The 17,174-nt window shown below is 36.9% G+C and overlaps 2 protein-coding genes across 2 annotated transcripts in view; both read left to right on the top strand.

Moving 5' to 3' along the window:
• The first annotated feature begins 837 nt into the window (after nucleotides 1–837).
• On the top strand, nucleotides 838–2,021 carry LOC117224719 (uncharacterized). Its single transcript, XM_033477827.2, has 2 exons — nucleotides 838–1,134; nucleotides 1,452–2,021. The coding sequence occupies exons 1-2, from the start codon at nucleotides 853–855 to the stop codon at nucleotides 1,911–1,913; spliced, it is 744 nt and encodes a 247-aa protein (XP_033333718.2). The 5' UTR covers nucleotides 838–852; the 3' UTR covers nucleotides 1,914–2,021.
• An 8,395-nt stretch (nucleotides 2,022–10,416) lies between these two features.
• The window catches only part of LOC117224738 (uncharacterized), a 49,018-nt gene continuing 42,260 nt past the window's right edge, over nucleotides 10,417–17,174 (top strand). The window contains exons 1-2 of the mRNA XM_033477851.2: nucleotides 10,417–13,270; nucleotides 15,990–16,205. The gene's annotated coding sequence lies outside the window, so the exon portion shown is untranslated. The remainder of the gene's footprint in view (nucleotides 13,271–15,989; nucleotides 16,206–17,174) is intronic.

Genomic DNA, 17,174 nt, shown 5'->3' with positions numbered 1-17,174 from the left:
TACCGAGATGAGAGTTTCCCATTTCCTTTAGTCATTCTAAACAATAGCAAAATTTAGAAAAATTCTAGTCGTAGTTTAGTAGACGGATCTCAAAAATTCAAGTCGTTTAGTCCAGTTCTAAGAAAGTTATTGTGTTTTAAAAGGTGCGCGAATATTAATCGGAGTCGTTGTATAATTTGCTTGAAATCAAATAATCTTCCATGTTAACGTTTTAACACGTTCCGTGCCACGTGTACCATCGATGGTACACGCTTGCATGTTTACTTAGTGAACTGAACAAATTGTTTACAAGAAATTTAGAACCGAAGAATCAATTTCCACCGCAAGAATGGGCGTTGATAAGTTTTTGTTACGTTGTTATGTGTACGAGAATTAATAATTGCACGTAATACATCAAGTTTTAGTAAAATATCAAAGTGTGAAGATTCGAGTAAAAAAAGCTCGGCAAGCGGAACGTGTTAACTTACAACTGGATAATGTTGAAAACATATGGTGGCATCTGAAAAAGATAAGGTAATGCTGATTTCTTGTTGTTTCTGAGCATCGTCGAATCTGTTTAATAAAATTAGTTTAGCAATCTCGGTGTTGTTTTGACATACAATGACTCTAATATGAGTCGTTTAGTCCAGTTCTAAAAAAGTTATTGCGTTTTAAAAGGTGCGCGAATATTAATCAGAGTCACTGTAAATGAATAATGTTGAAAACATATGGTTGGATCTGAAAGGGATGAGGTAATCCTGATTTCTTGTTGACCGAAAATATTTCTGTTAAATAATCGGGAAAGCCTGAAAAATGGTGGTTAATCATAAATGATGTACCCTTTGTATGTTTATGCAGCCATGTAATCTTGATATGAATGATTCGCAAATTAATCTTCCAGAATATAAATTGCTCAGGAAACATCTGTACGCGGTAGTCGAGCATCTAGATACTTGTGAGACATATAGGTTTGCGGTTGGAGTTTATGGACCGTATGGTAGTGGTCCTTTGAGCTTTGCACATCATGTGCATACGAGTTTCAATCCACGTGCCGCACCAACAGATGTACGTGTACTGCCGTCTGACAAGGATGATACTATAACTATTATTTGGGCTGCCAGTTGTCATGTAATCGATTCGCCTATCGCATATACGGTGAGTTTTTTCATTTTGCGATTTTGTTAACAATACATAAAAAAACATAGATGGAATATGTTCTTCTATTAAAAGTGAATTCTACATAATGTGTGCGAGGTTTACCTTATTGTTTTAAAAAGTTACCTATCTTCGTCAAATTGCTTTAGTATAATACTTATTTATACAGTGTATGGTTTAATTCGGAACACGTGAATCTCCTGTAAACTCTTGCAAAAATCTTTCAGACAAAACTTGTGTGATGTGGTAGTGCAAGAGGAGACGGAGGGTAATACACAATTGCTAATACAAGTGCATTGTTGTTATTTTTGTTGTAGATCACTGTCACTGAGCTAACGTTGAATAAGCATTTTGCGGTAACTCTGCCACCAACAGATAAAACAATAATGAATCACACGTTTAATTCTATAAATTATGGCAGCACGTATAATATAGTTATAGCCACGGACGTTGAAAATGCCGTGCCAAGTCGACCGGTCATCTACACGGCCATTGCGATACCGCCACCCCATCAGCTGTTGATTGTACCCGAGAAGTCGGCGTACGTTCTGTTTTGGCAGGAGCATGATCTACCTGGAGATTTGGAGAACTCGAAGTACCATTATGAAATTTTAGTGATGGAAGGATCGAAAAAAATGAACGAATCCACTGCTACAATCTTCAAGGTTCATAACGTGTGCGAGGCTTACCTTATTGTTTTAAAAAGTTACCTATCTTTGTCAAATTGCTTTAGAATAATGCTTATTTATACAGTGTATGGTTTAATTCGGAACACGTAGATCTCTTGTAAACTCTTGCAAAAATCTTTCAAACAAAACTTGTGCGATGTGATAGGGCAAGAGCACACGAAGGGTAGTTCTTACAGTAATACACAATTGCTAATACAAGTGCATTGTTGTTAATCGCCTGTCGCATGTACGGTGAGTTTTTACAAATTAAAGATCGTAAAAATTGCAACTTTAACACGGTTTTGACAAAAAAACTGGAAGATATCTGCAGTTTTTAAAATCCTTCAGCGCCGAATTTTCAGTAAAAAACGGAGGTTTTTAATTTTTTTTTTTCATTCCAAGTAATAGACAAGTAGACTGGTCTCTCTGTCATCTGAAAAACATTCGAGTGATTTAGTTTAGTTAAAAAATGTTCATTTTGAAAATGTCATTGCGTCTTAAAAGGTGTACGAATACTTTTGTATAGGCCGCTTTTTTTGGATTCTTGCATACCGTGCTCACGGATTTGTAACAATGCCGTCGTGTAAAGATGGTACCGTTTGAAATAAGGATATTAATCCTTCCGAATGAAAGTTAACGTGTAATGGTTTCATTGAACCTTCTGGAAATGTTAACTCGCCTGTACTTCCGGTGATCAACTTCGACGTAAGAATTTCACGTGAAACGCCAGCGCGTTCCGAAATATTCTTGTTCTACTATTATTATTACTGTTAATTATAGTGTATCAGCTGTCCAATGGAACGTCTATTAAAATGATTATGCAATGGTCACGCCCGTTGCGCGCGGTATATCAGAGCAACAAGTAAATAAATTTATAATTGATAGGTGCAAAACGCAGCTTCGTGACTGGCATCTTAGCCAGCTGACTCGACTCGTTGGGTTCCTGGTTGCAGTCGACGAGCATTTGCACTACAATTAAACAAATGTTCCATTTGTCTAAACGTGATGCTCTAACATCTACGTTTCAAATGGAAGTTGATAAATGCTTGTATTGGGTTGGCAACTAAGTAATTGCCGATTTCTTCAATGAAATAAAACTTTTTTTTTACTTGGAACGAAGTTTAATCTGTAATGTATTTTCCATTTTGTTCGATGACCTTTTGCCATCTCTCTGACAACTTGAAAATTCCACGCTCGTAGAAAGTCTGATCCTTTTCGGCCAAAAACTGAGTTAAGCGAGATTTTACAGCGTCATCGTCATTCAAAATTTTACCACGAAGGGAGTTGTCCAGGGATCGAAATAAGTGGTAATCCGATGGCGCGAGATCAGAGTTATATGGTGGGTGTAACATCAATTCCCAACCAATATCCATCAATTTTTGCCGAGTGGACAAAGACGCGTGCGGCCTAGCATTGTCCTGCTGGAAAATGACACCTTTACGATTCACCAATTCTGGTCGCTTTTCCTTGACCGCTGCATTCAATTTGTCCAGTTGCCGACATTCACGGATAATAAAAAATAACATAATATTAATAATAATAATAATTTTATAATATAACATTTACGGATGTCGTAAAAATGGGAGTGAGAGACATCTATAACTGAAATCGGCAATTACTTAGTTGCCAACCCAATATTTCAAGTAATTAGCTGCTCGACTCGAACGTCAGTACAGCGAATTATACACGTTTGTTCGTGTTCTTCCCAAAAAATAATAAAATCGTTATAACAAAATCGTATTTATAATAATCTTATTTATTTGTGTTCGTTATCTTTTATCTAAGAATATTCTTTTATAACGTCTTTTTTAAGTTATTGCATAAAATTGAATATTGTATCTACGCGTAATTTGAACAAATAAATGGAAGGATAAATAACTACATTAATGAACATTGACACTTTGATAAATATTGACGAATATTGACACTTGTACAGCTCTATTTGTTTCAAGTATCGTGTGAACAGTAATGTAAACAATGTTGTCAACATATGAAGTTGTTCATTTGTTTCAGTCAAATATAATCTCGACTTATTGTCTCTTTTGTGAAATAATACACGGTTCTATGAATTAATAGTCGCCTTATTTTATATACATTTTTAAACATAGAAACACGATGAAAAGCATTATTTTCCACATTTTTTTTTCTTATTATTTCCGGAAAAGTATCGTTTGTTATAATTTAAATTGCTTTGTCACAGGATCAGTGCCAGCGGTCGAACTATCTCGATCTTATCCTGCTACATCGTAAAACATGCGTGTACGTAATTCATGAAGCCTAATTACACGCTCCGAGTTCTTCGATGTGGGTGGAAACACTAAAACAATCGAATAAGACAGGATGAGCTATTACGGTTCGTTAATGTATAATTATTCAAATCAGAAAGGTGTTTACACAGGTATGGAATTCATATTTTTATTACTAATAGTATTAATAATAATAATAATAATAATATATATATAACATATATAATAATATTATTATAATAATACTAATAATATTTTTACTAGCTTACTACTACTTTTACATATTTTTATAATATATTATATATGTATTATATATATAGTATAATGTATATATATATATATATATATATATATATATATATATATATATATTATATATATATTATATATATATATTATATATTATACATTATATTTACATATTTTATTATAATAAAAATCGCACAAAAGGCGATTCAAATTCCATCTCCGAAAGCCTTCCTTTTCAGCGCTTATTCGAAATGAAATCAATTATATGATCTGAAAAAATTAATGTAATTGTTTCGAAAGGTTAGTAGCAAAGTAATCAGAATTTTATAAAAGGATTCAAGCAAAATAAAAATAAAGTAAGAACAAAGTAAAAACAACGTAGAAACTGTCCATATAAAAAGATGCACTTTTCACTTGCTGCAACAAATAGTATTTCTTGATTAAAACAATTCATAACGTTGTCATGTTAAGTTGGACATTACGTATGTAACAATTCAATATTATAAATTTCAACTGTCACGAATAGACTGCTACTAGATTGCTTTAAGCAGCGAAGATTGATTAGGGGACAAAAAATGTGACAGCTGTTTTCCCCGGAAATGATGAGAAAGTTATGAAAAACACGGTCATAGGTGAGTGTGTGACCGTGCTTATGATCTTATTTAATTGCTATTTTTCCTGCTCGTTCCCATAAATTACATCGCGTAGAAACTCACGTCAATTATTATATACAAAAATTGTTGATCATCGGTGTTTCGAATAAAGTAGGTCTTCGTGGTAATTCTCGACCATTTATAATAAACGAAAATTAATCGTTCACAACAAATATCCTCGCAAGTAATATTTATGAAACAATGTAATTTTGTATACAATTATTATAATACAAAATAAATGATACAACTATAATACAAAATAATAGAAAATGTGATTAATATAATATTGTTATCAGAAAATTATTCTTCGCATTGGTGTTAACATTTCAAAGTAACGAATACACTGCATAAATGTGCAAGGGCTGCGCAATGTGCCTTTTTGTCTCACGAGATCTTTTCTCTAATTGTCTACGTGTTTCTGTATTTTATTATTTCCATATTTCACTTTTGATTATAGCAATCAGATAATTTAGATTTCGAGATCACATTCGCCGATGGAAACAATTAAAATGTAAAAGCGTTTTTTTTCGCAAAGGCGGCATGCCATAAAAAAATATCTTATATTTTTTATATAGATATTATATATAATATATTATTATTATATATTATATATAATATCTTATATAGATATTATATATTATAAATAATATATAATGTAATGTTATATTATATATAATATATAATATCTATATGAGATGTAAGAGATATATAGATATATATACAATATATATATTGTATATACAATATAAATTGTAAATACAATATATACAATTACAATATAATACAATACAATATAAAATATAAATTGTATATACAATATATATATTGTATATATATCTATATATCTCTTACATCTCATATAGATATTATATATTATATATAATATAACATTACATTATATAGTATTTATAATATATAATATCTATATAAGATATTATATATAATATATAATAATAATATATTATATATAATATCTATATAAAAAATATAAGATATTTTTTTATGGCATGCCGCCTTTGCGAAAAAAAACGCTTTTACATTTTAATTGTTTCCATCGGCGAATGTGATCTCGAAATCTAAATTATCTGATTGCTATAATCAAAAGTGAAATATGGAAATATATATATATATATATAGAGAGAAAGAGAGAGAGAGAGAGAGAGAGAGAGAGATAGAGATATAAGAGATATAAGATATATAATATATAATATCTCTACTTAAAGAATAAAGAAAAAATTATGCGAATCGAAGTAAAATGCCGTTCAACGAAAATAAAATTCATATCGGTCCGTAATGATCAGTGCAGACCGTACGAGCATTAATTAGGAAACGGCCGATGCAGTTCCGTGTAGCGCGAACTATGTATACCATTCGGAGTGATTTCAACGCTTGTACAGACGGTTATGTCGTTTCTACAAGTCACGGCACAATACGATGTCGATAGTTTCGCAATGCATTATTGTTAACGGTATCGCCGTAACTATACGTTCGGCTTAAACGATCCGCTGACACTAACATTTCTGTTAGAGCTTTAGCCTATTAACCTTTCACAATCATGCGTAATATTGAAATTACGTCTTTATTACTTGCATCTTCCAGGCCGCGGTTCGTCTTATAGCTAAAGCTCGGCGCAACATTTTCTCTCGTTCCTTCAACTTCTGGTAAGCAAAGAATTTGTTCGTTGCGATTTTCTAGTATTTGTCACGTAATTTCGTATATTATATTTTTCACGTATTTTCCACACCATTTTTGCATCGTACATATTTCGTTCAATTATTCCTTAATTATAAGGAATATAAAAGCCATTTTTTTAAATGGCAATTTTATGTGCGATTTGTTCATTTAGGAGAAGAATTGGTATTGTTATATGATATGTTTGACATGTAATTGTTGTTATGAGATGGGTAATGCGTTCAGATATACGCTAACTAACTAACATTACCAAAATTTTCTTCTTCTTTGTTTTTTTCATTTCAACGAAGTTCGATCATAATCGTTCCACAATCATATAAACTTTGATAAATATCTAAATTATGATATATAAAAATCGACGTATGTATTTATCTAAATTATGACGTATAAAAATCTATATATGTATTTATCTAAATTATGATATATCAAAATCTTCTTATTATTATCTAAATTATGATATATCAAAATCTTCTTCTTATTATCTAAATTATGATATATCAAAATTTAGATAAATACATATATAGATTTTTATACGTCATAATTTAGATTTAATAATATCTATGTATGATATTTAAACATCGATGTACGTATCTATCTAAATTATGATATATCAAAATCGATATATGTATCTATCTAAATTATGATATATTAAAATCTATATATGTACCTATATTAATTATGATTAACTAAAATCCATATATGTATTTATGTTGATTGTGATACATAAAAATCTATATCTGCACTTATATTAATTACGATGTACAAAAATCGATGTACGTATTTATCTAAACAATGATACATTAAAATCCATACATGTATTTGATTATGATACATAAAAATCTATATATGCACTTACATTAATTACGATATACAAAAATCGATGTACGTATTTATCTAAACTATGATGCATTAAAATCCATATATTTATTTATGTTGATTACGATACATTAAAATCTATATACGTGCTTCTATTAATTACGATACATAAAAATCTTGCGAGCGGATAACTTAGCAAAGAAAACAGTTCTGTATAGCTTGTTTAATATGCTAATGAACGCCCATCTTCCCAACGGGAACACGGCACATGCTATGCTCGTAGAGCGAAAAACATCCAGGAAACTTGTATATAGCGAGCAAATACGCATACCGAGTAACAATGGCGTGTTCAATGGTAGAATGATAATGGACTTGCGTCACGGGAAATTAGTCCGTTACCAGGATTAATTAACGCGTAACAACGTAAGCGCGACAGAAACGACAATTTCTTACCGTTCACGACGGTTTCCGTCACCACTTCGGACATCTTCCTCTCGAGCGACTTTCCTCAATTAGAAATCACGCGGATCGTAGAACTAGCGGGATCGAGAGTGGCCATCGTTTCTTCTATCTCTTTTCCCCGAAGAATTTTAAGCAAAATTATGCCGACGCGCTGAATATTTTATCAGCGGAAATGTAACGGTAAAATATTTTCGTCTTTACAACTACGTGATTTCGTGCGTTCGACCATCACGCCATTGATCGCGATTTGCTTTCTGCGAACCTTCTGCTGTTTATTAGTTTGCAAACAAACTAATAAGCTAAAGTAAGACTCCAAAATAGTCACACCGTGCCACATGGGTTCATGAACGCGCTTGCAGCTATTGCAATATATTATTCTATAGAAATGTCCCATTCGTGCATTACCGTGCATCAAAAAGGTGGGACATTTTTAATTCCGCCGCGCCTCAAAGAGTTAAAGAGGTATGACAGTATGTTTCACAAAGGAATGTAACTTTGGAATTTTGTATCCATTCTTCGCTATTTCTACTCACATTTTTTCTACATATTCGTCGTCGTCGACATATTCGAGTGAAATTACGTTAAACACTTTTCATGTTTGTGTTCCTCTCTGTCAAGGTTATTTTGTCCCCCTCTGTCAGTAAACATTCGACTGATCGTGTAGAAATGTGAGTGTTTACTGTTGTTAACCTTTTAGGTACGGCTGAATTCTGCGCGAGGCTATTTTCTCTGGACGGCAGAGTCTGATATGTACTGTACAGAGTCTGATACTGTATATACAGGGTGTCCCAAAAATGTCTCGCAATCCGAAAGTGGCAGGTTCCTCGGGCCATTTGAAGCAACTTTTTCCTTTACAAAAATTTTCTCCGAGGCACCGTTAACGAGTTATTAACGAAAAACAGTGACCAATGAGAGGCGAGCTCGGCTGGCGCGAGGCGATCGAGCCAATGAGCGGAACTAGGCTTCGCGCGCTGGTTGGCTGGGCCGCCTCGCGTCAGCCGTACTCGATTCTTATTGGTCATTGTTTTTCGTTAATAACTCGTTAACGGTGCCTCGGAGAAAATTTTTGTAAAGGAAAAAGTTGCTTCAAATGATCCGAGGAACCCGCCATTTCCGGATTGCGAGACATTTTTGGAACACCCTGTAGACTGTTGTAAATCGATGTGAAGACAAAGGAAGTGTGAAACAATGCATATGAAGACGATTATTTGGTTCAAACGATGAGCGAGTGAGCTACCAGAGCAAGCCACTATAGTGGCGCGTCGTTCAGAGAGATGACATCCGCGAAAGTCACTATAGTGGCGTGTCGTTCTAAAAGATGATATCCGCGAAAGCCACTATAGTGGCGCGTCCTGCCTAAAAGGTTAAAGGTGATACGTGACTTATCCAAAGACTTTTTTTCTACTCGGCCAACAGCCGGATTGGCAACCGAAGATAAGCGCGAACAAAGGCCCGCGGATTCCTAGAATCGTACAACTTCTTCTACTCTATTAGACGCTCTAAAAGTTCAAGGTTGACAGCTGCGATAGATTCCATGGAAAGCGAACCTGAACGAAATTTAGACTGAACTCACTGACAGCGAAACAGGTTTTCTTAACCCTTTACACTCCGCTGTCCCCTCTCGTGGGACATCGTAATTCTAGCATATCACTCGGATGTCCCCTCTCGTGGGACATTAAAGTTTGTTACTGATTACGGGGAATTCAGTTATTTCAGCGCAACTTTTTCAGACATGCATGTTTCCCTGAAGTTTTCTCTTGAAATGGCACAAGAAATCAAATCAAAATATAGTAAAATTACTAAGATATATACAAGAAATGTCAGCAGGTTTTGACGAGAACGTGAGAGGCGTGCTCACGACGGTCCGAGCACTTCAAAGGCGCCATTTGAAAAGAGCGATAAGGCAAGTTTGTAGAAGAAAGATCGGTATGCGAACATAGCACGCACCGTATAGTGAGATTTATAACCATAAAATCTGGAGGAAAAGATTTTCAAAGCTGAACTCAGTCTGGTTTGAAGCATCGAGCGGTATAGATAGATCTAACGAGTGAGAAAATCGGAAAAGTGATTCTTCTCTTGGTAAATAAATTGTTTGGTAAAAGTTTTTTTGGTAAATATCATCTTGTGAGTTAGTAATAACGATTAGAAATTTTCAACCTATGTATTTTTTTATATTTTTTATTGGAACAATGGCAAAACGTTCAAACACGAATGAGTCTCATGGCACAAGTAGTAGCGAAGATGAGCTCCAGATAGACGTTTATACAGATATGTTAGAAAGACTCTAACTGTAGAAGGTTTTCTTCTACAGTTAGTCTATCGTTTCGATAGCAGCGATAGTGATATCGTCCAAGCAACAAGGCGACGAGAGAAAGAGTTCGCATAGATAGCGATTACAACAACGAAACAAAATTATAAAACAAACAATAACAAAATTATAAAAAATAAAATATTGATATTTTTGCAAATTTCTCGATTTCAGCCAAATTCATATAAGTCCAATATCATTATAATATGTTAGTTAGTTCCAAAAGCATACTAAATAATACGAGGGTCTGTAAATGCCCGTTTCTGCCGAAAAGTGGCGCTGAGTAGCTGGTAGCCAACGTCCAGAATGGTTCGGAGTGCTAAGGGTTAACGTTCCTCTGTCTCAAACTCGTCGAAGTTACAAAGATTCTCTCGCAGATTCTCTCACAGCAGACGCTCGAGCGAACATCTCAATTCAAGCAATCGAATGCCCGCTGCGATCGAAACAACAGAAGGTCTCGATAAATCCAGGGTCCCGTCATTCTCCCAAAGCAACGCGCGTCGATCAGTTTCAGAGCTCGGCGGATTGGACCGCCGAGGAACGGGGTCGTCGCCGAAGGAAGGGGCCCGAAAACGGTTGCCGAATCGAAGCGACCGGAAGTCACCGGAGGAACCGCCGCAGAATCGTCGGTTAGAGTTTCTGGCGCAGCCTCGAGCCAACGGAGGACGAAAACGCCGACACGAATCTCCACTTTCGAGGAGCGGTATTTTATTCGCGAGAATGGTGTTACCGGTTAAACGAGAGAATCGTGGGAACAACGTCGTGGCTAGACGAAGAAGACGAAGAAGAAAAAGATGAAGAAGAAGAAGAAGAGGAGGAGGACAAAGAGAAAGAAGTAGAAGAAGAAGAAGCATAAGAAGAAGAAGAAGAAGACGAAGAAGAAGAAGAGGTAACAGAAGCAAGTTAGCAAGCGAACTAGTCGGTGGAGGAGGGCGAAGGAAGGAGGTGAAAGAATACGGGCAGCCAGTAGGGAGAAGGTCTCTGCGACGAGGATATCGCTGTATCGCGAGCACCAAGGACACGAATAGGCCTCCGCGTGGTTGCTTCGAAGCGAAAGAAGGGATATCCGAGTCCCCACTATTAAATGGCTCGACTTCGACGCAGGAAAGGAGAAGCTGCATCGGGGGCGGCGGAACACCATCCAGCCTCAGTGCTATTTCAACACTCGACAGGCGTCAGCTAGGGGAGCGGATAGAGTGTGGTTCGTGCGATCTCTTTGGGCGACTATCGACCGACAGGGAGCCGTCTCTTCATTCTTCTTCAAGCCGACTATTCGTCGGAGAATCGGAAAGAACCTTGGGCGCAGGGAACCGAGAAGCTGAGACGAAGCAACGGCGATAAAACTCCGAGAGGCCAAGATCGTCGCTTCGAAGCGTCGCGATTTCTCGCGAGACGAAGCAGATCGAAACCGTTTCGCGCGGAGAATCAAGTTCGAACGATCGTTCGGACGAAAAAGGACACCGACGCGAGACGCGAGAGTAAGATCCGCGCGGAATTTCGGAGCGAAGAGTTCGAATCGCAGGAAGGTTTACGCATTTTGTTCCCGAAATTGCATCGCGCGGATGTCTCGTGGGAATCTCGGGCGGAGGTAAACGGCCACGAAGGTAAATGGGAAGTGATACGCGAGACAATGACCGAGGAATAACGGCTGGACGGGGAACAATGAGGGGATCCGACGCGCGTAAAAGGTAGAGAGGCGCGTGTAAATCAAGGAATCGGTCCCAGCGGCGCATCCAGAATTGAAGGTTTCCTCGCGGTCTTATTAGAGCACGAAGCCGAGGCGCGCGCGCGGACGATGCAGCGGCGGCACGCGATCGTCGCGAACACGTGTTCTCGGTTTCCCGCCAATTAGTATCGGTACGCGTGGAAACGCGAACGAGCCGAACGAGAATCGCAGCCGCGGTTAATTTGCCCGGGGAATCACGGTCACAGGGACGCCCTGTCGTGCTCGGTGATTAAGGACGCGGCCCAATCGTCGACGTCGGTGATTAAGGACGGCCAGGCACAGGGATCCTGCTCGCGAATTAGAATGGCGTCGTTGCTCCCGTGGTTCCCGTCCATGCCGCACCTCGGACCGTGACGATCCGGCGATCCTAATCGCGGCCGACAAAAACCCTTACGGGAGACTCGGCACCCGGAACCGCGGGAAAAAACGGGCCCCGGCGTCGGCGTCCGCTTGTAAAAGGGGCGCCGCGCGGAGCCGGCCGGCAAAAAGGGAGAAGAACAGGGTCGCGTTTCTGCTATCTGCGAGCCGTGAAATTGGGACCTTGCGCTCCGCCGATGAAAATTTCGGTCGCCGCCGTTCGGGAAAGACGACGCCGGACGCGGACGCCGGAGAAAAAAAAAGAAACGAAGTCGACCGAAAAGTCGTTAAGTCGCGCGGTTTTTCGGCTGGCACCGATGATGGATTTTTAAACGGCAGAGACAACAGCGAACGGATTTTAGTAGCGGCTTCTGGGGCAGAAGCCTCGCTCGGCGAGTTGCGACGACACCGGAGACCGGAGCAGAGGTTTCTCCGATGCGTTTTTTTAGCGAGCGCGAAGCGGATCGCGGACTCTTCGTTATCGATGCAGATCGAACGGCTTCTTTCAACTGTTATCCTGTTATTTACGAGTGAATCGGAGGGAAGAGATCGTTCCCCGAGTGTGAGATCGTTTTTTTCGGAGACGAACGTCGACTCGACACGAATGTCCTTATAGAGCTTGAAATCGTAACAGTGATATATATAGATAGACCGAGGAAAATTATAGCGACGATAAGAAATGAGGAGAGCGCGTCCCGCGAGAAAATATGCAGAACACGCAAACAAGAGCGCAGCGACGACGAGAAACGTTTGGAATTGCGATTGAGAAAACTGGAGCATAATATTTGACGACCCGTGAAAACGGATAATAATTATACGGAAAATACGTGCCGAGAGGATACAACATGGCGGATCAATACGTGGATTAAAAAAGGAACGATCGTGATAGGATCGAAGATCTGGACGATAGAAGACGATCGTTGCTTTGTGTTCCGAAGGAGAGGAATACTCGTTACAAAGTAAGAATTTAGCGAACGTTTCGTAATTGAGCCGTTTATTTTGAAAGTGGCATAAGTCACTTTACCGTAATGAAAAGTGGTGATTTTTTAATGTTTATACGAAATTATTTATGCTGAGAAAAATAGCAGTATGCTGAGGTAACGAATACAAGTAAATCTTCTCGAAAGTTAGCATCCATATTATTATAAATTATTATAATAAATTATAAGTTATATAATAATAATATTATATATATGTATATTAATATATATATCTATATATATATATATATATATATATATATATATATATAATATTATAATAAATTATTATTATAAATTATTATAAACGCAAACCCTTAAATATATCGACTTCAAGACAAAGTGACTTATGCCACTTTCAAAATAAACGGCTCAACTCTTGTACCTTTTTTTCAGCTAAATGGCGCCGTCAATTTTCACGTTTCAGACGACGCAAAATTTGTTTGTTTTTTCTCGTTATCGTGTTCTATCTCGGCGGATTTGTTCGAAACGTGAGAACAGCGCGTCATCGATCGCAGTAACGTGTATAATAAAAATGAAAAATCCATATTGCGGGAGTACGTTTTGTTTAGAAGCATATTTAAAACGCGTACGAGAGTTAACAGAAAATAGAAAGTTCGATTATTGGGTTGGCAACTAAGTAATTGCCGATTTGTTCAAAGAAATAAATTATGATTATATATATTATAATATTATTATTATAATTATATAATATATAATTATAATAAACTTGGTTACAATCAATGGACAATATTATGAGGTACTCTAAAAATTAATCTACTCTAAATATATTATTACAATAATATATATTGTTATAATATATTGGGTTGGCAACTAAGTAATTGCCGATTTGTTCAATGAAATAAAAAATTTCTTTTTACTTGGAACGAAGTTTAATCTGTAATGTATGTTCCATTTTGTTCGATGACGTTTTGCCATCTCTCTGACAACTTGAAAATTCCACGCTCGTAGAAAGTCTGATCCTTTTCGGCCAAAAACTGAGTTAAGTGAGATTTCACAGCGTCATCGTCATTAAAAGTTTTACCACGAAGGGAGTTGTCCAGGGATCGAAATAAGTGGTATTCCGATGGCGCGAGATCAGGGCTATATGGCGGGTGTAACATCAATTCCCAACCAATATCCATCAATTTTTGCCGAGTGGACAAAGACGTGTGCGGCCTAGCATTGTCTTGCTGAAAAATGACACCTTTACGATTGACCAATTCTGGTCGCTTTTCCTTGACCGCTGCATTCAATTCGTCCAGTTGCTAACATTCACGGATAATAAAAAATAACATAATAATAATAATAATAATAATAATAATAATTTTATGATATAACATTCACGGATATCATAAAAATGGGAGTGAGAGACATCTATAACTAAAATCGGCAATTACTTAGTTGCTAACCCAATAGAAGCTGGCATTTCAGCGCAAGTATCTTCTTTCGAGGATACTTATCGCCACCGCAAAAAAAGAAAACGAAGATCGGTTTTCATTCGGACGATTTGGACGCGATCGAACCGCTTAGAGATCTGCGATCGCATACCGCGAGATCTTGGAAAACGTCGAAGACCAGTCGTTGCCAGCAACTTGTTGTCGATTGAAATAACGAACGTTGCCAATGAACGGAATAATTTACATTTCTAACCTGTTGGCGATTAAAGCCGACGAATTTCACCGGTGATAATAAGAGATAAATGATCGACCGTACGGTTGAATGGGAACAAGAGATTGGCTAGTTCTCTTTAAGAAAAATCGTCTATGATTTTGTATATAATAAATTTTATAAAATTTTATATATAATATTTATTATATTATATAATTATTATATATATAACTATATAAAATTATATAATATATAATATATAATATATATATTATATATTATCCTAATTTCTTAAATATATATATATATATATATATATATATATATATATATATATAAAATATAATTTATAATTATATAATAATTATATAAAATTATATAATTTTATATAACGACTTACGTCGTCGTGTCGGAGCTCGTCCCCGTTACAGTGAATTCTACCTCATTAGCGCTCAGGTTCCCTCTAATGATTGCCTAATGATTCCCTAATTCAAATTGCGCAGACATATGGACAATTTGGGCAGTGGAGACACGATTGCTCGATTAATCATCGCCTCGATTTTATAGTTGTCGACAATCTGTACCTATAAAAACGAGCTGCGAGGCTCGAACAATTTTATTAGGAAGAAATTAGGAAGAAATTAGGAAGAATTAAGAAGAAATTAGGAAGAAGTTGGAAGAAATTAGGAAGAATTAGGAAGAAATTACCGTAAATCTGACAGGGATACGCTGTTTTCGTTCCGCGAAGATTGGAAACGTAAAGATGCCAGTATATCCCGATATAGATCTGACAGATAACGACGGTTTTGCATACGAGGTCGATTCCGCCGGCCGGAATGGAAGCAACGGAGACCGTAAAAACTCATAACCCGCAACGATTCCGCGAAATGTAGGTGGACAAGGGAGCAGGAAGTATCGCGGGCCAGTAAACCGACCGATAGAAAGCATGGGAAACGTCGGGCCACGGAGTATCGTTTTCCTTATCGGCCACGGTGGAGGATAGCCGATACTCTTCTTCGCGGCTCGCCGGCAATAAAGTATTCCTAATCGGGCGATTTTATTGAACGAGGCTCGTCTAACGTTTCAGGAGTAGAAAGCGATATCGTCTACGACACCCCGACGCGGAGGCCTAGGTCAGCCCGGCGGGATCGTGTGACATTATTGTTACGCCGGTCGCGGCCGAAACGTCCAGCAGGATCGGCACGAGCCCGCAGAAATAAGGTCGATCGCATTCCCTTGGCCTCGGTGCTGGCGAACAGAGGAGGCTGCCCGCAACATTGCGGATGGTCACGATTCAAAGTGGGTGAGTTTTAACAGCATCGTGGACGCCGATGCTCCAATCGGACACGGACACGTTTCGGGAACGAGCAGATCGAATTCTTGAACTGTGGACATTTCGTATCGGACGAAAAGAAATAAATGAACAGCGATGAATAGCGAATGTAGATGAAAAGCGAGTCTGGTAACTGGGTCATAACGGTGATATATACAGTGCTGGATATATTATATTTCTGCGCGTTTTTCGTTCATTTATCGGACATTCTGTTTACTACTTACCGTTCTCGGAGAAAATGCACACGTTTACAGGTAGATTTGCGACTGTTACGTTTTTATTTAGCTTTCGCTGTCGAAAAGAGTAATCGGGTTATTTATAATTATATATTTATTTATAGTTATATATTTACTTCTAATTATATATAATCGAATTATATGTAATCGGATTATATATAATCGTATTATACGCAATCGAATTATAATTATTAGAATTATTAGAATTAGAATTATCGATTATAATAAATCGAATTATGTATAGTATTATACGTAAGCGAATTATATATAATCAAATTATACGTATTTGAATTATATATATATATAATATATATTATTATAATTATATTATATGATTATATATATATATATATATATAATTGAATTATACGTAATCGAATTATATGTAATCGAATTATACGTGATCGAATTATATATAATCGAACTATCAGGATATGAAAAATAAATTATGCTTAATAGAGCCGTATCATTTTCGGTCCTGATACGTGATTTAAGGGATGAAATCAAGGATAACATAGAGAGAAGATGTAAAACTGTAAACAAATTGTTTAAAGTTCCGCAATATTTTAAATACGCCTATCCCCCTCTGTCTTTTTCTCAAATACGTTTGTAGCTCATGTATAAGCATTTCGTTTTAAAAAAGCGTAGAACCATAATTATCAAATATCAATCTAAAACACATCCGTGATATCTATAAACATTT

Source organism: Megalopta genalis, unplaced genomic scaffold (assembly GCF_051020955.1).
Source record: "Megalopta genalis isolate 19385.01 unplaced genomic scaffold, iyMegGena1_principal scaffold0020, whole genome shotgun sequence".
In the NCBI taxonomy this organism is placed as follows: Eukaryota; Metazoa; Arthropoda; class Insecta; order Hymenoptera; family Halictidae; genus Megalopta; species Megalopta genalis.
Note: the sequence above shows the minus strand (reverse complement) of the source record. Positions and strands in the feature narration are given on the sequence as shown.

Coding starts and splice junctions, on each gene's coding strand:
- LOC117224719 (XM_033477827.2), top strand. CDS start 853: ATGAATGATTCGCAAATTAATCTTCCAGAATATAAATTGCTCAGGAAA. Junction 1,135..1,451: donor ATTCGCCTATCGCATATACG/GTGAGTTTTTTC, acceptor TTTTTGTTGTAG/ATCACTGTCACTGAGCTAAC.